The sequence below is a fragment of the Diospyros lotus genome, chromosome 11, assembly GCF_014633365.1.
Source record: "Diospyros lotus cultivar Yz01 chromosome 11, ASM1463336v1, whole genome shotgun sequence".
In the NCBI taxonomy this organism is placed as follows: Eukaryota; Viridiplantae; Streptophyta; class Magnoliopsida; order Ericales; family Ebenaceae; genus Diospyros; species Diospyros lotus.
In genome coordinates, this window is record NC_068348.1 from 31,781,382 (window position 1) to 31,805,123 (window position 23,742).

The 23,742-nt window shown below is 37.8% G+C and overlaps 4 protein-coding genes across 6 annotated transcripts in view; 2 read left to right on the forward strand and 2 right to left on the reverse strand.

Moving 5' to 3' along the window:
* Positions 1 to 380: 380 nt before the first annotated feature.
* Positions 381 to 2,147, reverse strand: LOC127813355 (cytochrome P450 94A2-like). The gene has a single exon (XM_052354292.1). The coding sequence runs from the start codon at positions 2,102 to 2,104 to the stop codon at positions 542 to 544; it is 1,563 nt and encodes a 520-aa protein (XP_052210252.1). The 5' UTR covers positions 2,105 to 2,147; the 3' UTR covers positions 381 to 541.
* Positions 2,148 to 3,916: 1,769 nt separating this feature from the next.
* Positions 3,917 to 13,908, forward strand: LOC127813636 (zinc finger CCCH domain-containing protein 18). The gene is made up of 4 exons (XM_052354697.1): positions 3,917 to 4,084; positions 9,581 to 9,892; positions 12,011 to 12,071; positions 12,553 to 13,908. The coding sequence occupies exons 1-4, from the start codon at positions 3,959 to 3,961 to the stop codon at positions 13,539 to 13,541; spliced, it is 1,488 nt and encodes a 495-aa protein (XP_052210657.1). The 5' UTR covers positions 3,917 to 3,958; the 3' UTR covers positions 13,542 to 13,908.
* A 1,036-nt stretch (positions 13,909 to 14,944) lies between these two features.
* Positions 14,945 to 18,557, forward strand: LOC127812993 (cytochrome c oxidase subunit 6b-3). Of its 2 annotated transcripts, XM_052353640.1 has the most exons (4): positions 14,945 to 15,281; positions 16,867 to 16,955; positions 17,098 to 17,179; positions 18,163 to 18,557. In XM_052353640.1, exons 1-4 carry the CDS (start codon positions 15,273 to 15,275, stop codon positions 18,214 to 18,216), a joined length of 234 nt encoding a protein of 77 aa, XP_052209600.1. In that variant the 5' UTR covers positions 14,945 to 15,272; the 3' UTR covers positions 18,217 to 18,557. The 2 variants fall into 2 exon arrangements, with proteins under 2 accessions (XP_052209600.1, XP_052209599.1); XM_052353639.1 differs by lacking the exon at positions 14,945 to 15,281 and having other exon boundaries at positions 16,855 to 16,955.
* Positions 18,515 to 23,742, reverse strand: part of LOC127812990 (protein TIC 55, chloroplastic) — an 87,722-nt gene continuing 82,494 nt past the window's right edge. The window contains exons 1-3 of one of the 2 annotated variants that reach the window (XM_052353635.1): positions 20,662 to 21,206; positions 19,855 to 19,957; positions 18,515 to 19,749 (exon numbers count right to left, since the gene is read on the reverse strand). In XM_052353635.1, coding sequence (XP_052209595.1) covers positions 18,631 to 19,749; positions 19,855 to 19,957; positions 20,662 to 21,080 — 1,641 coding nt within the window. In that variant the 5' untranslated portion in view covers positions 21,081 to 21,206 and the 3' untranslated portion in view covers positions 18,515 to 18,630. Of the gene's footprint in view, positions 19,750 to 19,854; positions 19,958 to 20,661; positions 21,207 to 23,742 lie in introns of those variants that run through there. The other variant, XM_052353636.1, reaches the window with a different exon arrangement.

Sequence of the window (23,742 nt, forward strand, 5' to 3'; positions counted from 1 at the left end):
AGAAGAGGAAGAGAAAGATTGGCCAGATCTGGCAGTTGTGGCACCAACGGCGGCTGCGGTGTCTAGTGGCAGCCATTGGTGAGCGGCGGCGAGTGACGAAGAACAACGATTCCAGATAACCACTGGCGACTTGTAAAACGACAATACGGAACTCTCTATTGCGTTTGGGAGGTTTTTTTGTGTTTTTTATTTATTTAAGTACTGAATATGTATATATTTGATTATTTTATGTATTTAATTATTGATTATGTGTATGTTAAAATAAATAAAATTAAAATTTATTAATAAATAAATAAAATATGAAGTAAAATGATAAGAGAGAATAGGAAATGTTCTTTGAGGAGACAGATTTTGAGGTAAAATAAAAATAAAGAGTAAGTTATTTATAATATAATAAAGAATAACATTGGGACATGGAGTTAGCCTTTTTAAGTAAGAAGAATGAATAACTTCATCAGTGAGGCATATTGATGATATGATTTAATTTGAATCTCAGATGTATGTATAAACAAGAGAATGAGAATAATCTTTACCATCTTGTTCAATTTTGTTTGATCTGCTTGCCAAAGGTGGCTTCAACCCTTTCCTCAATCCTCACCGGAAACCCACCTTTCATCTTTGCAGTCAAGCAGGAGATGTAAACTGGCTCCACACCCTCCTCCAGTGCCGGCACCACCCGGAACCGCCGGAAAACACCAGTGACCACCCTCTTCATCTGCAAGAGTGCCAGATCTTTCCCCAAGCAGACCCTGGGTCCTGCTTGAAACACAGGGTACGTATAGGGGTCTCTCCCCACAAACCTCCACTTCAACGCCGCCGAGGCGGGTGCGGGGTCTTTCTCCAGCCACCTCTCGGGGCGGTACTCCGCCCAATCCTTCCCCCACAGCTCCTCCATCCTCCCCATTGCATAAGGATGGTAAGTCACCTTCATGCCCTTCTTCACAACAGTCCCATCCGGCAAGACATCGTCCTCCGCGGCTTCTTTCATGTCAAAGGGGACTGGTGGGTAGAGTCTCATGCTTTCGCACAGTGATGCGTGCGTGTAAACCATGTCCCTCAAGTCTTCATAAATCGGTTCTTCAGGCTTCTCATTGATCTCTCTGAGAATCTCATTTTCTACGTCGGGATGCCTAGCCAGTGCCCAGAAGAACCATAGCAATGCTGCAGAAGTCGTGTCTCGGCCGGCCATGATAAAGCCAAGGATTACGTCCATGGCTATGTCTTGGCCGTGGTTTTCAGAGCACAGGAATCTTGATAATATGTCCACAGATTCTATTTGTTGTTTCTTCTTTTGGACAATCTCATCGGTGAGCTTTCGAACCTCTTTAATGGCGCTTTTGAGCTGCTTTTCCGATCCGATGTTGAGAAGCCTCTTGGTTTTCCATACCAGGGGATGAAACGAGGCGAACCTTTTGTTGCTGACCCTAATCGCTGTTTCATAGGCCTCTGCGAATTTGTTCTGGGGGAGAGAAGGTAACAAGCATGCAGGATCATACCCGAAGGCGAACTGGCAAATGTTGTCCATTGCGAACCTCTGTAGAATGTCCTGAAGATCCAGCACAGTCCCGTTCATAGCTGCGGCAGACAAGATCGGAAGAAGACGATGAGAGAGCATCGGGTCTACTACACTCTGGATATATCTGCAAAGCACTTGGGTGCTAAATTCATGGCTTGAGACATGCCTTTGGGACCTCCACATCTCTCCATCTGCATTGAACATGCTATTTCCGAACAGGTCCATGAAAGTGGTCTTGAAGAACCTGCCTTTCTGGTAGATACAGGACTGAGTCTTGAGGATGTGGCGGACATTGGAGGGGTTTGCTGTTAAGATCTGATGGTTGCCCAGTGGGAGGTGGAGGACGAAGGTTGAAGAAGGGGAGGCCTTAAGAGCTTCTGATGTCCATTCCACATAACGGCTGAGATTTGCAGACATTTCAAAGTAGGAACCCACAAGTGGGTATGATCTCGGAAGCTTGGAGGGCTTGGAAGAAGAAGAAGATGATGATGATGTATTCAAGAGAATGGACTTGTAATGCTTGATGAACCAGAAGAGCAACGGAACAAGGCAGAGGAAGAACGAAGGTGAGAGCTCAAAGAGCACCATGGCTAGACGGATCGATGGCAGGTAAGGTAATGCAGGTTGCAGCTTTTTCTTGAAACTTGTAGTTAAGCAAGCAAGTGGTCACGTGTCGGAATATATTCCTAAGGTAATAGGTACACAGAAGATGACTCCAAGGTTCTTTGGTCCAATCAAACGATGACGTGTTGGTATATTTAGCGATTAAAATTTAATCACGTGGCAATTAATTAAATAAAAGCAAATTAAAAATTATTTAACTAAATCATAAAATCTTAAATAATATGGCTAAATCTTGACACCCGTGATGTAAGGAAACACCGAGCAGCTGCTTCGAGAAATATAAAAAATATATATATTTTTGAACTATTTTTATAACTTTAAAAATATTTTGGTGTAATTTCATAAAAATAAAAAATATTATAATTCAATAATAAAACTTATATTTATATTTGTTTGAATGTATTATAGAATTTATATTTATTTTTAAATTAAATAATTTTTTTTATAATTTTTATATTCAAAATCATATTTATAAAAATATTCCTATATTTATTTTATTTATGCATTTCTTCACATTTCCATTTCTTTTTTTTTTTGAAAATGTCATTTCCCCATATATATCTATTTCCGTACAACATAGTTAACACTTATGCCATCTTTGATTTGCAAGATTTTTAATATTGAAATTCAAATATTTGATTAGTAAGACTACACTATAAGATATTTTGTATTTAATCTTATCATTTGTTTAGTAAATATATGGATAAATACATGATAATACAAAAATAACCAAAATAGCCACGTCACAAATTTTTTAATTTTTAAAAATATTTAAATATTTATACTCAGAGTAAAATGATCATTTTGCTCATTATCTTATTCCCTAAATAATACGTCCAATCCCTTTTTGAGATTATGCTATCTCATATTCGGGTAATTACTAAATCTATCCCATTTATTATTTCACATGCATAAATACGAATCATACACGTGAAATAATTTTTATTTATCAATTTATTTTGTCCTATCTCACAAACCAAATGAACCCTTAAATATTTTTTTTGATAGAAAGAGTCACATTTGATGACTCTTTAACTTTGGTTGGTTCAATGAAAATAATATAAATATATAAAAAAAAAATTATTAAGTTATCTCTAAAAATTATTCAATCTTATTTGACCAAATGTTTCTTATTAATTAATAATAGGAATATGATATGCATCTCTTCACACAACTTAGCTTTGAAAAATAACCACCAACATTTAACTCTCGAATTCTCGTAGTAAAGAATTTGAGCTCAACGTCTATCTTTATTTCGTTTGAGCAATTCTTTACCAACATTTAATAATTGAATACGGGATTAGCCTTATCTCTACCGTCTAATAAATTTTTTCTCAACTCAAGATTATTGAGTATAGAAGTATCAAAAATAAACTCTGGATATCTCGGCTCTCTTCATCTTTAAAGAATTCAACTCTAACATAATCTTTATCTTATTTGATGGATTCGTCTCTAATTCAATATAATTGATCTCGAGAATCTCAAAGATGACTCTGGATATCTCAACTCTTTTACTCTAATAAATACAAAAATATGAATATAAAAATAATTTTTTTTAAAAAAACAACACGTCATCAATTTGCAAAAAGAAAAATGAAAACAGAACAAACTTTATTTCCAAAAAGATAAAAACGAAAAAAACAAAACATTAAAAAGGGCATGAGCATTAATACAAACGGGTTGAGTTCTGGTTCATTTTAAAAAGACCCGGCCCAGTCCCAACCGACCCGGCCCAGATTCAACCCATCCATCACCATTTCTCGCGCTCTCTCGTACTCTCTCTCTCTCTCTCTCTCTCACTCTCATTCTCTCATAACAATGGCGGATGAGGAAGAGAGACTTCTGGAGGAACAACTGGAGCTTCAATTGGAAGAGCAAAAGGACTCACTGGCCGCTCTCCAGGATGCCCTCGCTGCTGACCCTACAAATCCCGAGCTTCTTCCGGTTGCTTGTCTTACTCTCCGTCTTTCTCGCCAATTAGGGCATATGTGTATCCGTATTCATCTTTCAGTTCCTCTTTGATATTTTTGTCTCCGTTTATCTGTCTGCTCCAATGGTGCTAGTTATTGGCTTCCTTCAGTATCTTCGGTAAATTGATTGATTGGTATTTTTATGCTGTGAACAATATATTTGTTGACTGTGATCAAGGTCCCCCTTTGTTAGAGTGCCAATTCTGAGGTGTTAGAAGGAAACCCACAGGAAATTTAAAATTATGCTTCGAAGAAAAATTAAATGGTGCAATTTCTTCTACTTTCGCATTGCTTGTGAAACTTATAAAGAACACCAGGTCTGGAGCTTGATGAAAGGAGGGGGAAAAAGGGAAATAAAAAATTCTCTCTTTGACTGTTTGGTTTTTGAGTTGGAGAAGTAGGGGAAACAAAATGGGATGGTGTGAGAGGACAAATGAAAGGAAAAGAAGTGCTTCTTCATGCATATGTATCCTTATGGGAGGAAAATTGGGAGAAAGTGACTATCTCTTGGTTGCATTGCTACCAGGAAAACGGGGAGAAAGTGACCATTGTCATTTACCTAGGGTTGGATTGGGAATCAGAAGGATCTGATAGAAGTAAGAGCAAGAACATAATGATTGGAGAGGGAAATTGGACATAAATGGGGGAAGAAATTAGAGAGAAATGAGGGAGAGTTGCAGAGGGAAATGAGAGGGAGAATGAGAGAGAATTCTAGAGAGAGAAATGAGATATTTGTTTATCAATTCAAGCATGAAAATCCCATCCGTTTACATAGCCTTATATAGGTATATTTGCTCCTAACTAACTGCATAACAACACCCATGTGCTTCTAACCAAATGTAAAAATATCTAAAATATCTTCTAACAATTATTATCAACCTATTAGTATATTGCCCTTCTATGGATCCTTGGGTCATGACAATTCCCCCCCTTCTTGAGAGAATTCTTGTCCCCAAGAACTTGCAACAAGTAGCCATGGCTCTTTATCCAATTCCAGCCTTCTCTATTGAGTTCATCCTTCTTTCCTTCTTCCTCCTTCTTAAGTGTCAAAGATCAATCTCTAGGGCAACCTGATAGAGTTCTCCTGCACCTCCATGGTGCGCCACAACTGCATATTGAAAGAATAACCAGTCTTGAGGGCTATTATCCACCAAGTATATAAAGTCTTTTGGTTCTGCCAAGTTCCCCAGGCTTTGCTAACGATGCCCCTTTGATCAATTATTTCAGAAGCTTGGGCAATTGTCTGGGTCATTTCGTCAGGTTCCAGAATAGGAAGGCTGCCAAAGCTAATATAGATAGGCCTTCTACCACCTTTAATCCATTTCACAAGTGAGTCTGCCAGCACATAATTTGAGGCAAGGTCTAGAAAACAACACCCAACCACATCAGTATCTTGTTCCCAATCTTCTATAATAGCTGACCAATCAAGATTGGTCTCCACTTTAAGAGCACAATCAGCCATTGGTTCATCCCACCCGGTAGTAGACAACAACTTGGATTTTTCAGTAGGAGCAAAAACCAACACAACAACGATAGTTTTGTTTTCTTTAGCAAACCCTTCGACTCCTTCAGTTATATCCCTTATTTTTCCTCCAGCTAGTGCTGTCTTCACCTTCTCGTTGCATATTTTAACCCAAGTCAAATCCATATTTTATTCCAAATTTGATTGTTCCTCAGATTTCAATAAGTCCAAAATATGAGGAAAGGCTTCAACACCATCATTCGCACTGATGGCTGATCCTCTAGTCGGATTTGTCTAATCCAATGCTGTTCCATTTTTCACAAACTTTCGATCTAGAACACCACCAAATCCTTTCGCCCATGCACTAGCCACCGAGGGTAACGAGTTGGCTTTGGCTTCCTCTATCACTTCATCAATTGCTTCCCTATTATTTCCTTGCAGCCTTTTAGTAGGTGCATCTTGGGGTATTATTTCTTCTTCTAACTTCTCAATCATTGCAGCTGAATCCCTCTTCAATTCCAGAAATTCCTTGGTGTCTCGTCATTCCTGCCAACTAATTGAACGCCTCAAGCATCTCTTGTTTTGGACTTCTGAGATTATCCTCTGGATCATCCTCATCAACAACCTCCTTTCCAAAGGAATCAGAGTGTTCCTCTAACTCTCTTTTTGCCTTTGCTGCCCTATCAATCTGTTCATTACAGATTCCCTTTGGATAATGTCATTCACCTTTAATATCATTTCTGATGTTGTACTTCTTCTCTGGCTGCTCCATTTTTTAAAATTCCTCTTTGTTAAAACTTCCATGATAATCATTAAAGTATTCTATCGGAAAGTTGTAATGATACTTCTTAATAAGTATCATCGCAAACTTCTGTAGTTTCTTGCGGAACATACGGCCAAATTCCTTGCACTCTTCATGAATCCCACTGCTTGTTCCTTTATCCCTTTGGCTAGACTCATTCTCAAACTTCTTTCCCCATATTTGATTCTTTTGGCTACACTGCTCCTTGTCCTTGTTGCTGCCAACTGAAAATGCAGCCTTCTTTGGCTGCCATTGAGGCTCCATTCCCACTGAAAATGCAGCCTTCTTTAGTTGCCATTTAGGCTCCATTCCCACTGAAAATGAAGCATTCTTCTGTTGCAATTGAGACTCTATTGGTCTCCTTCGTGCACTACTCCTCTTGGCCGAAATCTCACTGGCTGGAAAAGCAATAGGCTGAGAAACCGCAACTCTTTCCATCCTAATTCCCCACATTTCCCTTCTGTAACTACCTCACCCAATCACCTCTAAAATTGATCCAATAAGTGGCAAATGGCAGCCACTGTTCTGCTTCAAGGTCAAGTCTATTGTAGCAGCGGAAGAAGTCACACAATTACAATGACTTGATTGGCCTTCTACAGTCCTTTAGATCGCCATCAGAAGTGAAGATCGATCGTTGCCGTGGTCACCTTCACAACCGAGATCGCCGTAATCGAAGAATTGATCCCGATCTTCTGTTGCTCCCAGTTTTCTGTAATCACCTTCAATTTCCGACAGTCAAGATCCGTGCATCAGAATCAATTGGCCAAGCCGTCTTCCAATTCCAAGCCTCGAATATCAGCTAACCTCACCTCCTTATGCATCAGACTCAATTTCTCCTTGTATGTCGGAATCAATTATGAGATTCAACCGGGATCTCCTGGTTGCTTCTTTGTCTTGAACGCCCAATTTACAAGAATAATCGTAATTGCACCAGAAGAAGAAATCGAAGGCTAAGGTTCTGCTCCAAGAGTCGCCCTTGCCTTGTCTTTTCGTTTGCGCACTTTGATTATTGTCGGAATTCCTCTAGATCGCTGAAGTTTCTCCACTGGAATTGTCTGGGCTGCTCGCCTTCCTTGAGCGACTGTGATGCAACCAATGAAATTCTGCAGAATTGAGAATTCGATGGTTGCAGTAGCTTATGACTTGGCTTCCAAATATGCTGAAACTGCGTCCCCTTCCACTTCGAGCAAGACTCACTGAAATTCGTGGCTAAACGTCAATGGCCGGTTTCGTCTTGAAGACTCGAACACGCCTTCGAAATTCTCAAGCCAAGGCCACTCCTCCGTTGGACTCACGAGAAGCTTAATTCACTCCTGAAGTCGCCCCCCTGGATCGCCAACTACACTGAGGTCGCCTTCTTGAACTGCAACTGCAACAACCAAAGTCCGTTGTTCCTGTCGTGGCTAAGGAATTTCACCGGGAATCAGTTGGAACTGCCTGAATGTAATATCAGTGGAATCAATGGTCGGAAATTTGCTAGCCCGCCCCGCCTTTGAGTTTTGGATAAGAATTGCCAAAATCTCAACCTAGAATGGATTGAAATCACAGCCAATGATTGACTGCTCTGATACCAATTTGTCATGAACCTTGGGTTTAGTCTAGGGTTGGATTGGGAATCAGAAGGATCTGATAGAAGTAAGACCAAGAACAGAATGATTGGAGAGGGAAATTGGATAGAAATGGGGGAATAAACTAGAGAGAAATGAGGGAGAGTTGCAAAGGGAAACGAGAGGGAGAATGAGAGAGAATTCTAGAGAGAGAAATGAGATATTTGTTTATCAATTCAAGCATGAAAATCCCATCCGTTTACATAGCCTTATATAGGCATATTTGCTCCTAACTAACTGCATAACAACACACATGTGCTTCTAACCAAATGATAAAATATCTAAAATATCTTCTAACAACTATTATCAACTTATTACTATATTGCCCTTCTATGGATCCTCGGGTCATGACAACCATCTCTTGGTTGCATTTCTGCAAACATTTTTTTCTCTATCCTTCCCTCCTCGAAACATAGAAGGGGAAACTATTTTACTTATATGTTCTTATCTTTTTCTTTGCAAACCCAACTTAGGTAAAAAGAAAAGATGGTTTGGTTAAGAATCACAAACCAACAATATAAAAGTTCACATATAACCTCCCCATGAAGTTCAAAACAATTCGTCCATAGGCAATTTAGTAAAAAGAAAAAAAGAAAAGGAACATCATTAGAATGCATAAATCTGTCTATCTTTCATGAGAAACACATGATACACTATCATTTGAATACTTTTTAGTCAAATTAGTCTGTGCAGTGCACTTGTGGTTAAATATGGGAAAACTTTCATTCGTCTTATACTTCAGTCTAAAAATAGTGAGGCTAATATGTTAACTTTTCAACTAAAGAGGTGGTATGATAAAGTTTGTTCATCCTCTACTTCAATGGAAAATATAGCTTTTATAGTTTGATCTAAACAAGCCATGTGTAAAGAACAATTTGCCCAGAACAATGATTTTTTTTTTGGGTAGATAGTCCTACATGTTTGCCCCCTTATTGATGTCTTTTTCCTAATAGTAGAAAAGCTTCCCAAAAGGGAAACCACTTTTCCTACTATTTTCTTTCAATTACTTTCCCCTAATTTCTCTCTCTCTCTTCCACAAGTCCTAAATAAGCCTTTCTTGTATACATTGTCTGGTTATTTGATCCAAAAGCGTCCTATATTTTAAATGTGATGCTAATTCAAACTTTGTTGTTTGACCTTGATTTTGGTAAGTGTTAAGGTGCCCCTTAATTGCATATCCGATTACTTTCTATGGAAATTTTGGTCAAGAAGGTGAAGCTTGGAGGACCTAATACTCACCTTCCTTTTGCATAAGCTATGTATTAGTACCCCAATTCACATATCTAGACTATCTATGAATAATGAACTCATTTCATTTCAATTCATCGAATTTCAATTTTTTGCTGTCATGACTCTGCAATTTAGATCAAGTATAAGGTGGAAGATGGAACTGTAGTGATGTCATTGATGCTGCTTGTTAATATTGGTTAGAAAAATCTAGTTTTTTTGAAAAATAATTATCAGTTCACTGGTTAATTCATGGTTGCTCATTATAGTGATTGATAATGGAGAATCACGTGGATGCACTTCTCTTGACCCATGTATATCATATGTAACCGTTCATTGAAGTTCCTAACAGTACATGTTTCATCAACACAGGTTTATGAGGAGCTTGTTCAAGTTATCAAAGATGCAGAAGAAGGGCTCCTTCACTTGAAACGTGCAAGGTTGTTGCGAGAGGTTGATTCAGTTCTACCAGGCTCCAGGTATATTGGTGAGGATGTCAAAGCAGAGCCTCTTGATCCGACACATGTGGAAGCAGAACCTCTGGAGGATCAAAGTTACTCTGTTGGATCGAAATGCCGATTCCGCCATACTGATGGGCGTTGGTATAATGGACTCATTATTGAATTGGAAGGATCTAAATCAGCAAAAATATCTTTCCTCACGCCAACATCTGAAAGCATGTTGGTGAGTATAATCTTCTGACTCATTTATTTTCCTGTTATGCAGCTATTGCTGCCTCTAAATTGATTTTGAGTTTAGTTATTGCTTTATTTATCTTATAGATTTTCTCTTTGTGGGATAATAAACTTGATCTTGATAGTTCCTACTGAAAGAGATCACATTTTTGCATTCATGTTGTTTTTGCATCCCTAGAGTGGAGTTTGATATGAAATTGCTCTAAATCAATTTCTCAATTATTTGATTACTCTAAATAAAATTATCGATGGCTGATGGTGAGAATCTTCTAAATAGTTTCAGCAACCTTTTTTCTTAATCATTTTTATGTGCCCTATTTGGTTGAATTGTAACATACCAGCCATGCTTGTAACATATTTCAAGGATGGGGTGCAACTCTATGGCAATGACATAAAGAATTTTGTTTTGGAAATATATATATATATATATAAATACTTGAATGCTTGTTTGACATGTAGCTTGACTTATCCTATGTGTACGTATTTGTTGTGTGCATCCCTGCAACTATTTTGTTTGTCTCCATCCTTCCTAGGCAGTCAATGGATATTTCTATGAAAGTGGAGCCTTTGCATGCCTCGTTCTTTTCTTATTCTTCTTCTTTATTTTCTATTTTGAATTTTTGCTTCATTCCTTATTTGATGCTCTAGAGGAGAGAAGAGATGGGGTGACAAAAGTTAGAAAATTATTGATTGATCAGCATAGAGGCTAACTATTAGCTTTAGAAAATGTTTTCCTTAGGGGTAATTGGAATTCTAGTTCAGAGTTGGAAGCATTTGAATATGCTGATGTGAGATAAAGAATATAGCTCATAGCATTATCTACAAGCTTGATATAGAGAAAGTGTACATTCATGTTTATTACAGTTCTTGTTCTCTGTTCTAGAATAGATGGATTTTAGGTAACGCAGGTTTTCATTGGTCTTCTTCCATCACTGCTGGTATGTGGTGGGATTAGATGTCATTAAGGTTTTCCTTGCCTTTTTTGAGCATAGTAGTTCCTAAATGAGCTCAAATTCCACCTTTACAGTGCTCATCCCTGATAAAGGGGGGAGCATCAAGAAGTCTGATCTGTTTCACATTCTTAATGCTAGAGGTTCAGTGGATTTTTGAGTTCTTGGGGTAGGTTGTGTTGGCTTCTTGAATTCGTTGTAAGAGGTAGTGAGTTCCATTTTCGACTTGAAGGGTTGTATTTGATCTTCCCCCTTTTTGGATTGAGTTTACACAGCCTTTTGCCATCCCACTCATTTTCAATTTTTGGATAGTTTACCATATCTTGTTCCTTGAAAGTGGGAACCCCTAGCTTCTTGGCCATTCTCTTGTACAGGGTTTACCGTATTCTGATATTCTTCTGTTCTGTATACTTGTTCTTTTTAAAAAGAACTTTGACATTCTCATTGGTTATTTCCACCTTTAGAGATGCTAGGTTGTGGCCAATAATGTTGTTTTCCTTTTGCATATTTGGTTAATTAGTGACTTCTACCACTGATAATGTATTACGTGACATTGAACTTAATTATTCATGTTAAATTTTCTCTATTGCAATGTTATTTTGCATTCTCTCCATTTCATTATATTGGTGGATGATGTATTCTTTGTTAGAAGACTGCCTTTTTTATGTATGTAATAAATTTTTCTCTTCTATTTCTCCTTCTATTTGTGTCACCTATTTTATTTATTTCTTTAATTATCCACTTGATCATTAATGATTTAGTACCAGTCCGTCATACCCTTGGTTCTGACCTGGGAGTTTATGCATATTTGTTTTTGCTCTAATTAAAAAAATCTTTCAGCTTAATTTATGTACCCTATATTGGTTATTATCTGGTAAACATATTCCTTAGGTACCTAAAAAGTAACCTGTATTTTCTGTTACTGATTGTCGCTACGATCATCATCACAAGGCTTAATGAAGCTAGATGGGGTTATCACATGGGATATGTGTGTGTGTATATGTATATATATACATATATGTATACAACACTTCACTTTCTGAGGTGCAGCTTAGACCGAGTTTTTATACCATTGAAACTATTATAGATTAGATTACCATTATGGCATAGAATTCACTTGTCCAGATCACTTACTAATGCTAACCACCGAAGTGCAGATATGCAAGTTCTTTCTGCAGCAGCGATGTCGATTTGGTACTAACTGCCGCTTATCACATGGTATGTTGCAATAAACTCAATAAATCCAAAGAAACAAATGTTTGTTTGTGAAGAGACTTCACTACTTTTTTTGTTTATTTCTGGAAAAGTGGCATGCTACGAAATGAATGCATACTGCTCATTGAATATCTGGTGCGATTCCTTCATCCTTTAAAGGAAGGAGTCTCCAATCTCTTATTTGTATAATAAGAGTTTTTCTATGGTAAGCCATGTTTTTCTGCTCCAAACATTGGAGGAGGTTCTCTGTGTCATTGTCCATCTGCTTATTGGTTCCACAAATGCTGCTTTCTCATCTGTGTTTGTCCTGTGTTAGTTTGTTTCAGTTAATTATCTCCTACATTTAAAATGCATATTCTGAACACGAATCCTGCTTCATTGATTTTTAGTGCGCATATGTTCTAATTTCTTTACAATAAGCTTGTTTCGTTTGCTATTATGGTTGCACCCATCATCCCTGAACTTATTCGACAATTTGCACCAGGTGTTGACGTCCCATTGTCTTCCCTGAAGAAGTGTGTCCCCACAGTGTGGGAGCAGTCACTAGTGGGATCCACTATTTGGGCGGTCTCTGACAGTATAACTGGGATCTGGAGGAAAGCTGAACTCCAGTCATTGGATGATGAACATGGAGTTGGGCAAGTTGTTTTTAGGGATGATGGAACATCTGCAAAGCTTGGAACTGAAGCTATTTCATTATCTGAATATGCTCATGTGAGTGATGATGAAGAAACTGACACAAGCTCGGATCAATCTGATTCTAGTGACTATGAAGAAGGCAATTTGCAGGGATTAGGTTTTTCGGAAAGCAATGGTCTGCGGAAAGGTATCCAGACAGAAACTGCAATTTTTGCGACGTGGGAGAATCACACTCGGGGCATAGCTTCCAAGATGATGGCTAATATGGGTTACCGTGAAGGAATGGGTTTAGGTGTATCTGGGCAGGGAATTTTGGACCCTATTTCTGTTAGAGTCCTCCCGCCAAAGCAATCTCTTGATCATGCCCTTCAGTCCAAGGAAAAAGAAGAGGATACAGAGAACCGGGGGAAGAAGAGAAGCAGAGGTGGGAAGAGAAAACGCGACAAGAAGTTTGCAGCAGCTGCTAAAGCTGCCAAGGAAGAGGAGGAATCGAGACCAGATGTCTTCAGTCTTATCAATACCCAGCTTGCAATGCATGGTGCAGCTTTGAGTGGCAGATTAGAGAAGCAGCAGAGCAAAGGCTCCATGGGAGGGAAGAAAGAAGACAGGCGGGCTTTACTGGCTTATGAAGATGAGGTGAAGGAGCTGAAAGTTCGAGTTGATAAGCTGGAAGAAATGGCGAGTCGAAATAAGAGGGAGAAGGTAGTATATGAGGCTGCCATGAGGAAGCTGAACGAGACTCGCAAAGCGTTGGCAGATGCTGAGGCAACTCAGGCATCTGCATCCAATGCAGTTGCCGCCAAAGAAAGGGAGAAAAGATGGCTGAAATTTTGATCCTTGAAAACTCCGAAACTATGTCAATTTTGAAGTACTTGCCAATCAATCTTGTGTCTTTTAGAGGATGGTTATGAGTTGTGATGAAGGCAGGCTGCAGGAAGCACAGGGGGGGAAAGAAGAAGATGATCTGAAATGGCAAGGGAAGTTGGTTTAGTTGTAGGGCAGGGTGTCATCTGGCAGCATATACTATTGCCTATCATACACACATTGAGGTTGATATCATTGGATTAAGCTATCTGTCTATTGGATATGGTCTTATAATTTTTAATTATTTTGGAAATATGTAGGATTCTAATATTATTTGAGTTCTCTACCACCTTAAAGATACATACTCTCACTTGATGGAAACATTCTTGGGCACCCATTTTTTTTTTTTTAGAGATGGGAACATGCCGTTATTATCTTTTGAATGTGCACTAGGTAAATTCATTGAAGTCCCAGAATGATCCACAAATTACACGAGTCAAGTTAGCATATGAAAGTTTGTGTAAGCTTGTCTTTAGAAGAACCCACTATAGTTCTTACTGTTAATCCGACCTATAACAGAAGATGTTAAACATTTTGCATAAAGATGTCAAAATTGTTAGAATAAAGTTAATAGTAATAAAGTTGAAGTGACTTTTAGTGAAGATGAAATGGGTGGCACATGGTCAAGATGACATGCTTATATGAGAAAAAGATTGATAGATGTTATTGTGAGTAAATTCATATTTTTTTCTTATGTAGTCACTTAAATTTAATTTTTAAATTAATTTAACTCTTGTATTTTAATATTTTTGTATATGATAATTTAAATTTTTCGTTGTTTTGATTATATATTTGAATTTATATTTTCAAATCAATTTAATCATTATAGTTTTATATGTAAAAAAAAAAAAAGTGAAATAATAAAATTTTAAGTTAAAATATAAGAATTAAATTAATTAAAAAAATATAATTTCATAAATGTAATTAAAATAATAAAAAATTTAACTTGTCATATGAAAAAATGTCAAGGTATATGAATTAAATTAATTAAAAAATACAAATTTATAAATGTAATTGAAATAATAAAAAATTCAAATCACCACTAAAAAGTATAAAAATATAAAAGTAAAAATATAAGTTCTTTGTGAGTAAAATATATGAAATATAATAAATTTTATTAGTAAAAAGAAAAGAAATATAAAAAAATTTAGTTAAAAATTGTTAAATATAATATAAATTATAAATTTTTTATAAAAATCATAATTACTTACTGAGAAGTTAAAATTTATGTAATCGTTCTCACTTAATAAAATTAAGATATCATATGTTTTTTTTTTATAAAAATTAATATTATTACCTCTAAAATAAATTCATATCATTTGTTAGATAATTAAAATATGAAATTATTAAAGCTTGGTTCGTAATTGGTTTGGATGGGCCTTCGTGGCAGTGGCGGCCTTCGCCGCCGGCACAGCGTCGGCGCAGGACTCCGAGCTGGCTCAGGCACCGGCGCCGTCGAAGGACGCTGGATCCGTGCACTCGTTCCCTGAGCTCGGCTTGTCAACCTTTTGACGAGCCGGGCCCGAGTCGGGGGTTAAGAATAAAAAGGGGAAACTGGAGGGCGTTATATACGTGGCAGCTTCTGGTTGACCTCGGTGGACCGAGGAATTCGGATACCCGGCTTATTAATCGTCTGTCGCTCGCGTTTGCCGTCGATTCGCTGATCTCTCTCCGCTTCGGAAGCTTTTGATCTGACCAACAATGGCTGAGGTACGACCAAAAACTCTAGCTTTCGGTTATTTTTGGTTTCTCCGTCGTTATTTTTTCAATCTGAATACTGTTGGTTGTAATGATCTAAACGTGTTTCGATGAAGTTGTTGGGTTCTGATATTGAGCCAGGCCTTCACTGACCTAAATCTCTTGTTCTATATGTGCGTCTCTGCATCTGTGTATGTATGCGCATCCAGTTTTCCTAAATCTCTTGTAGTCATTCCCCATCGTCAAAAATGGGGAAAAAGAGGATTTCCCTTCCGTTGTTTTTGGCTGGGTATGTGGGGAATAAATGGACGTTTGATTAGGGTCTGGTTGGTGTCTAACAGTAATTCATTGATCTCTATATATTACAAGGGTTGTGCTAAAATGGATTTTGTAGGTGTTGTAGCTGTTTCAATAGTTTAACCAAACATTCAAGGGTTCCGCTTTGAATATGAGTCAAATCTTTAATCTCTCTCGGCAAAAAATAACATATAAGTTGAGGTAGTTGAATTGAACTGCAATTGCTATTAAAAGGAGGAAAGAATCAGAATCCATAATGTTTATGTTCTTGCTTTCATGGTGGATAATTTCATGATAAGGAATCTAGTTCTCTAATTTAGTTTCTGACAACTATAATTTTGTAAGAGGCATATAAATTAGTGTAGTTCTTTTTTTTTTCAGGTAGGAGGGTAGGGGGGTGTGGAACTTCCATTTTATGCATTGAATGGGAAAAGAGAATTGAATTGACAAAGGATACTTGTGTGTTTGTGCTAAATAATTGTATAGTTACTATTATGGTATAACACTTTGGAACACTGTAGCTGTTGTGGTCCATATTACCGAGCATCTTCTTTGACCATTAGAATATTAACTCGATGATTTTTGCTAGATCCAGACATTGCATTTGAAATTGAACCAGAAAGTTCAGCAAAAATAAAGGAAAAAAGTGTTGCAAGCAAAAAAATGGTGCACCACATACTGTTTTTTATCACTCAACTCTTTTAAGATATGTTTTTTGTTTTTTTCATTTTTGCTAATTGGACCATACAAAAAATGGAACTTAAGTTTTCTAACATACAAGCATAGATGATGTTATAGTAAAACTTGAAGAACAAGCCTTTCCAAGAAAAATCAATATAGATATCTTGGATCAATTTAATAGAACAAGTCTTTAGTACAAGAGGTAGAAGAAAATGGAGAAAGACATAGTGGGAGACTCTTAAGTATGATATGAGTTTTAACGACCTTACAAAAGATAAGACTGTAGATAGAAATAATTAATGTGCTAGAATTCATGTAATTAACCCTACATAGTAGGATTAAGGCTTGATATGTTGTTGAACCATATAAAATATACTTCTTGTTGGTTGAAATTATTTGATGGTCTGCTAAGTGCTCTATATTTGACAGTCCTATGGTATATGCCAAATGGACTTGCATGAGTCAGTAGTGATCAATTTTGTTAACCTCAGACACCTTAGTTGTCACAAAACTGCTTTGAATTTATCGGAACATTCTTCTTTATCATTTATTTTTGTTTATATTTATTGTCTTTTTGGATGATATTAATTTTATGACTAATTTCTTTATGTGCTGTCAGATTGAACTGAAGACTGCACCAGCTGATTTTCGATTTCCTACAACAAACCAAACCCGACACTGTTTCACACGATACATTGAATTTCACAGGTACTTCTTTGGTGTGGTGTCATTTTGACCATTCATTCATCATGACCAAGTGAACATTGTCCAATGCAAGGACTTTTTCAATGAATTTCTATTAGCTTATTTTAGAATGCTTTAATGCCTTCTTTTAATCCCTAACCTGCAGATGTTTGGCAGTAAAGGGAGAAGAAGCCAGTGAATGTGACAAATTTGCCAAATATTATCGGTCTCTTTGCCCTGGTGAATGGGTGGGTGCAACTGCTATTCTAATATTTTCTTCTTCTTCTTCTTCTTCTTCAATTTCTTGTGGTCTGATTGGATGCATACAAGTTAAGTTTATGACAAGAACAATGCATAAAATTTAGTATACCTATAACCTTTTTTTATGCTAAACATTCTAAGTTAATCAAGTACATGTTAATCACTTGTCTTAAAAATCACAGGGCATATTGATTTTAAGACATCTCCGCCAATGTCAATTTTCTAGTTCAAAAGTCCTCTCATTTTTATATTCACGTGAATGTGTACTTAATTTTGGAGGAAAAAATTCTTTGAAGTATGGTCTGGTCTGATCATTTCTCCAATTGTTATCACATATGTCATGTCCTAACTATGCAAGCTGCCAGTTAAGCAATCATGAACACACTGTTAAATTTATTTACTCTAGAATCTTTGGCTGCCAGTTAAGCAATGACGAACATACTGTTGAATAAGCTGGTTTCAATCTGTGCCTGCTTTCTTTTACTGTGTAGCAATAGCAATACTGATTTTATGTATGCTCATGAATGTTGAAATTGATGCCAAAGGCCAATCCGAATTTATGGATGATAACAATGAGAGAGACTACGATCACCACAACCACAACAATGAAAATATATACCCTGTACTTATTTTGGTAGCAATGTGCGGTCCCCCGTTATATATTGCTTCCTTGGCAATAGTAATCAGTTTTCAGAACAGGCAGTTGGAAGAAACAACTCAAAGTGCATGCTGAAAAGAAATATTGAGATGAAGACACAGATGTGCAAATGGTCCCTCCTTCTGGTGATGGGCAAAGCCCCTATGGGTTTATCAGAACATCTTGCCTCTCTCATTGACAAGATTTGCTTGCCTTAAATTTTTCCTAGATGCTTGAATTCTACTAATATACTCGCTTGAAGAGAATAAAAATGCTGGTTCTGAAATTGCCATTACTGTTTGCTTATTTTTTTCTTCAAAATTATTACTGTAGGTTGAAAGGTGGAATGAGGAGAGAGAGAACGGGACTTTCCCGGGGCCTCTCTAATTGAACATCTTTATTTGGGATGATCTCTCTTTGGAATGGGTTTGCCGAACAGCTTTGTCGTTTCTTTCTTTGGAGCTATGTGTTTGGTTTTTCCTTGAAGCTTAATGGAATAACAAGTCTCCCGGCACTCAATTGTGAATGTTGGCATTCTGGATTATTGTTTCTATGCAAGTTATTCAGAAGAGCCTCAGACGGGCTCTGGATCTGTTCTTCAATTTCCAATATTTTGTTTCTAGGTCTTCTCTCATTGCTTTACTGCTTCTTGGGACTTTGTACTTGTTCTGATAAAACATGACAATATATAAATAAAAATTCCATACAAATATATCATTGTGTAACAACTGAATTAACAGTCTCACTTCATATATAATTTCTACACGATATTATGAATGCCTCAACTGTCCCATTCTTGGCTTACAGTCTTCTATGTGTCCTTATAAAGTTTGATGTATTCATTGCAATAGCAGTTGAGCAAGCATAGATCCCAGCCAAGCACAGGGTTGTTGACACCAAAAAGAGCGTCTTCCACTGCCTTCCAGACACAAGAATTGCGAGTGCAGCCAGCGCCAGCGACACAACAGAGAGAGCATTTTTCCATGCCTGAAAAGCCTTGATCACGCTTCTGCACCCACTGCAGTGTATTACATGCCTGAAGTATCTGTTGGCAAGATTTGGCGCGTGCATTGCTCCGATCCCTCCCTTGGCCGGGGAAGACGCTGAAGCATTAGCAACGAGTCCAGCCGGGGCATGCTCCACCACAGCCGGCTCTTTAGGCAGGGAGATGGTGCTGTGGCCAAAATAGTAAGGCATCCCATGCCCAACTTTGTCCATCCACTTCCTGTATTCTGCCACCCATGTGTCTGAGGATCTCAAGTTAAGGTACAGTTCTTTTGTGGGCACTTTTTCTCTCATTAGAACTTCATTTTGGGATGAGAGAAAACCCATGTCTTGCTCAAAAACCTTGCATGCATTCTGATGGAAGTACCATTGTGGGAGCACCTTCAAAAGGGGGGATCTTTTTGTGCCTCCAAACCTCACAATAAGCATGGATTTGCCTTGCCCCGAAGGTCTACAGAGAAAGAGACCGGTGAAGTAGTGTTTCTCCCCCTTCTTGTCAACCAGTTCTCGGTTGTTCTGTAGAACACATGGTGCCTCAAACCGTAAGAAATTTGGCATTGACCGATCCCTTTCTCTGCCCCACCGCCCTGCAAAGCCTCGATCTGACCTTTCAGTTACTTCGAATAATAATGGTTGGGCATCTTCCCTCTTCGCCGTCCAGTCTGTTCTGTCATGGGAGATGGGGATGTGGGCTGGATCCATGAGGTTCTCAAGAAGTATGGAGTGGTCATAAGGAAGTTCATGTGTGGTTGAAATGTCCACGAAGCCCGGCCTGGCAAAGTTTTCAAACCAAGGCAATTTACTAGGATCTGGTGGTGTCTTCTGAGACATCCATACCCACACGACTCCTTGGGAATCCTTCACCTCATGTGTTCTAAGACAAGCCGATTCGGGTATCTTTGCATTGGCCGGAAGCTGTAACATAAATAGAGGACAACTAGTGTAAAACTTGCTGGATCAAATAACATATTGCTGCAAAAGATCATTGAATATATAAGGACCCAAAGCATTTATGCTAACCTGAGGTATTGTTACACATTTACCCTCTCCTTCAAATTGCCAACCATGATACAGGCATTCCAGCCTTCCATCAACCAGCTGACCTTCTGATAGTTTTGCTAACCTAAATCAAGAGGTTCAATGGACAAGGTTAGTATGATAATTGGGCTGGGATTATAAAAAGTTGTAATAATCATGTCAAGACAAAAGACAGGTACTACAACATGTAAAGTGCAACTGTAAGAGCAGTGTCTATCACCGAACCAATCTCACATTAGTAATTTATAGGGTACATTACTTGATCATGCGAACTAATAGTCGCCTTGAGTTAGCATTTTTGGGTGAGGACCGAAGTGAGTTTCTTGGTTCTAAGTTTTCATACAAGTATAATCTTCTGAAATTGGCTAAGTTGCAGCAAAATAGTAAGGTGATACTAGCAAGATGCAAACAAAGAAGTATAAAGAGGGATCAATCACCCCAATCAAAGTCAAACCCACCCAATTATTGAAAGCCAAACTCAGACAATCCGACCCACTACAATCAAGCACAGGCTCTCACAAAATTATTTGTGAATTCACTTCAATACCCACAGGCCAGCAACTTGGAATCATATAATTCAACCACTAGTTACATACTTACTTGAACAACAATGAAAAAGCCTCACAAGGTTAGGTTCCATGCTACAGGGTGTCCATTTGAAACCATATAATTCAAGTTGCGAGGTCACTAAGCTAGAACTTGTAAAAGATGAAATAAGAATCCAAAGCATCAATACCCAAATTATATCAGATTCAGACCCAGAAAAGAAAATCAAAGAGATTAGGTTACCTGTGGGGGCACCGATCCTCGTGACACCGAAGCACGCTATTGCCATCGCGATACAGAACAAGGTGTTTGTCGAAGACAGTGAGGCCTAAAGGGGCATCTTCTGGAACATCCTTGGTGAGATAAAGAGGGTACCATTCCTCTGTCCAATCATACTCTGCCACGCCCTTCTCACCCTCTTCACTCTGATCCTCCTTAGAAGCCCCTTCATCTTCAACCGCCAATCCGCCACCAATCTCCGCCACCGCTTGGTACTTCCTCCTCCGGTTTCCCTTTTTTAGCCTTGGAAGATGGCAAGAATTGGGTGGCTGTGAGAGGGGTTTAAGTGATGCTGTTGACAACAAGGGCGGTGTTCTTTTGGGGCATAAATGGTGGTTCTTGGAGAAGCAAGCGTCTGAGAAAAATGTCTGCAACAGAGCCATGGTGATGAGGAGGACTGATGAGAAGGGTAGAGTTTGATGAAGGCATCAAGCGGCCATTGAGAGAGAGAGAGAGGAAGAGGGAGGGGAATTGCTTGCAGCCTCGGTGCATCCATGCTGGCCGCATAATTTTGGAAAAATTCCATGCTTTTGGTACTCGCTGAAAATGCTACACAAACGTAAATTAGACAACTTGGTGGACAACTCTCCTAAAATTACAAATTTATCCTTTACTTTTCCCTCCCAAATTTGTTACACTGCTTCTCTGCTCCTTTCTTATACTTTCACACTCTCCTCTCTCTCTCTCTTCATTTTTTCCCCCGAAATTTGCTATCCTGCTTCCTCTTCTTCTTCCTCATACTCTCACTCTCTCTCTTCTCTTTCTCTTTCTCTCTTCCTCCATCGTTGTTCGCCGCCGTTGTAGTGGCCGCCGCAGCCGCTTCCGCCGTCTTTCGCCATGGACACAGCTGCCTCCGACGCAGCCTCAGTCGCCGTCGTTCGCGGCCGTTGAACGGTCGGCGTCAAAGTTTCTGGTCGCTGTTCCAGCCGCCGAGTGGGAGAAGAATTGCTATGCGGGATACGACGAGTTTGTGTGTGAGGCAATGGGGTTTCTTCAGGCCAAGCTGATGGACACAAGGCCGTGTTTGGCCTTGGGAATGGTGGCTCTCGTTGGTTTCAGCGTGCTAGCTTCAACTGGCCTACTTTTGTTTCATTTGAAGGAGATGAGCAGGGAAGTTTTAGCTGCTGTTCATCTCATCACTTAGATGTATGTATATATATATATACATATATTAAAAAGAACAACAAAGAAGAAATTGATTGATGGTCTAATTTTGAAATATTTAGTTGTAAGGGACAACTTTAGATTGCAGTATTCAGCTGTTTAGTTTGAATTTTGATTCAGCTGAAAGTATGTATACATATATGAGTGGGTGTTTGCCGGCCCAATATTGATTTCTGCTAAATAGTGATGACCTTCTACTCCTTAATTTGGTGATTATCTCCGTTTTTTTAAATCTAGCATTGGCATTGTATGTTCCATTGCAATGAAGCCTGGCTACCCAAGAAGATCTATTTTTCCTATCGGATTGAATCTATGTGGACTTAACACTATGGATGTATGTATGGTTAATTATTACTAAAATACTCTTTCTTTTTAACTGTATAAACGATTAAATGCTGATGAAAGTAAACGAGGGCTGAAAGGCAAAGGCAGTTGATTTTAATAATTATATTTTTAGTAGAGAAATTCTATTTGTAACCATAATTTTTACTCTTCGTAATCAGCGTAAAATAAAATTTTAATTTTTACTATTTACAACCAAAGTGATTTCTTTTTGCAGCCATCCATATTTCAAATATATCCTCCAAACATCCATCCCTCAAAAGATACATCCACGCGCAGCAAATCCACTATATTATTCAAATAGTAGCAACTATAGCTAAATAGATATAAGACATCAGAAAATTATTAATATTTTTAAAAATTAAAATAATTTATTAATATCATCAAATAGCATGCATTTATATAATTTATATATAAAAATAATATAATTTATAATATCAATTACTAGTTCAATAACATAATTTACATACTACAAATGAATTAAATCAATGAATTCAAAAGAAACACAACATATATATGTATGTAATATATATGTATGGCTATGTAATATGAAATCATTCTCACACCATTTGTAATATTATAATTATATATATATTATAACTTTATTTTATGAAAAAACTAAAATTTTATTATATATATACATATATATTATATATATAATTATAATTATATATAATATATATATATTCTCTTGAACCTTGAGGTTCAGGAGAATTGAATTCTCCCGAATCTCACGGTTTGGGAGAATTCATTTTCACCGAATTTATAAATTTGGAGTTTTATGAATCTCTCAAATTTTGGGGTTCGAGAGTTGAGGGATACCCCAAACAACGGGGTTTGGGGGCTAGGAGATACCCCGAATCTCGGGGTTTGGGAATCCCAAATTGCCCGAATTCCAAGGTTCGGGGCATCCCCCAGCCCCCGAACTTTGGGGTTTGGGGCTTCGGACAATTTTAGAGTTCAGGGGTTGAGGGGTGCCCCGAACCCCAAGGTTCAGGGGCTAGGGGATGTCCCGAACTCAGAAATTCGGGGAACTCCAAATTGCTAGAACCCCAAGGTTCGGGGCACCCAAACCTTAGGATTCGGGGTTTGAAGGCACCCCCAAAAGATAATTTTTATTTTTTAATTAATCTTATTTTTTTAATTCATTTGTCGTGTATGTAAATTATGTGATTTAATTCATCCGTAGTGTATGTAAATTATGTGATTTAACTAGTGATTGATGTTATAAATTATGTTATTTTTAAAAATAAATTATATAGATGCATGTTATTTGATAATATTGAGAAATTATTTTAAGTTTTAAAAATATTAATAATTTTCTACTATCTTATATCGATCTACTATAATTGTTGCTATTTGAATAATAGAATAAAATCGCTGTGGCGATGGTGGGTGAGGAAGTGGGTGCACGCGCTTGAGGAATAATGGTGAATGATTGATCGTAAACAATTTAAATGAAGGGTAAATATGAGTTTTCATCTGATAATATTTTAGGGATATTAAAAGTGGATTACGGAGAGCAAAAATGATGATTAC

Coding starts and splice junctions, on each gene's coding strand:
- LOC127813355 (XM_052354292.1), bottom strand. CDS start 2,104: ATGGTGCTCTTTGAGCTCTCACCTTCGTTCTTCCTCTGCCTTGTTCCG.
- LOC127813636 (XM_052354697.1), top strand. CDS start 3,959: ATGGCGGATGAGGAAGAGAGACTTCTGGAGGAACAACTGGAGCTTCAA. Junction 9,893..12,010: donor CAACATCTGAAAGCATGTTG/GTGAGTATAATC, acceptor ACCGAAGTGCAG/ATATGCAAGTTCTTTCTGCA. Junction 12,072..12,552: donor TAACTGCCGCTTATCACATG/GTATGTTGCAAT, acceptor AATTTGCACCAG/GTGTTGACGTCCCATTGTCT.
- LOC127812993 (XM_052353639.1), top strand. CDS start 16,855: ATGTGCTGTCAGATTGAACTGAAGACTGCACCAGCTGATTTTCGATTT. Junction 16,956..17,097: donor CGATACATTGAATTTCACAG/GTACTTCTTTGG, acceptor CCTAACCTGCAG/ATGTTTGGCAGTAAAGGGAG. Junction 17,180..18,162: donor CTCTTTGCCCTGGTGAATGG/GTGGGTGCAACT, acceptor TTATTACTGTAG/GTTGAAAGGTGGAATGAGGA.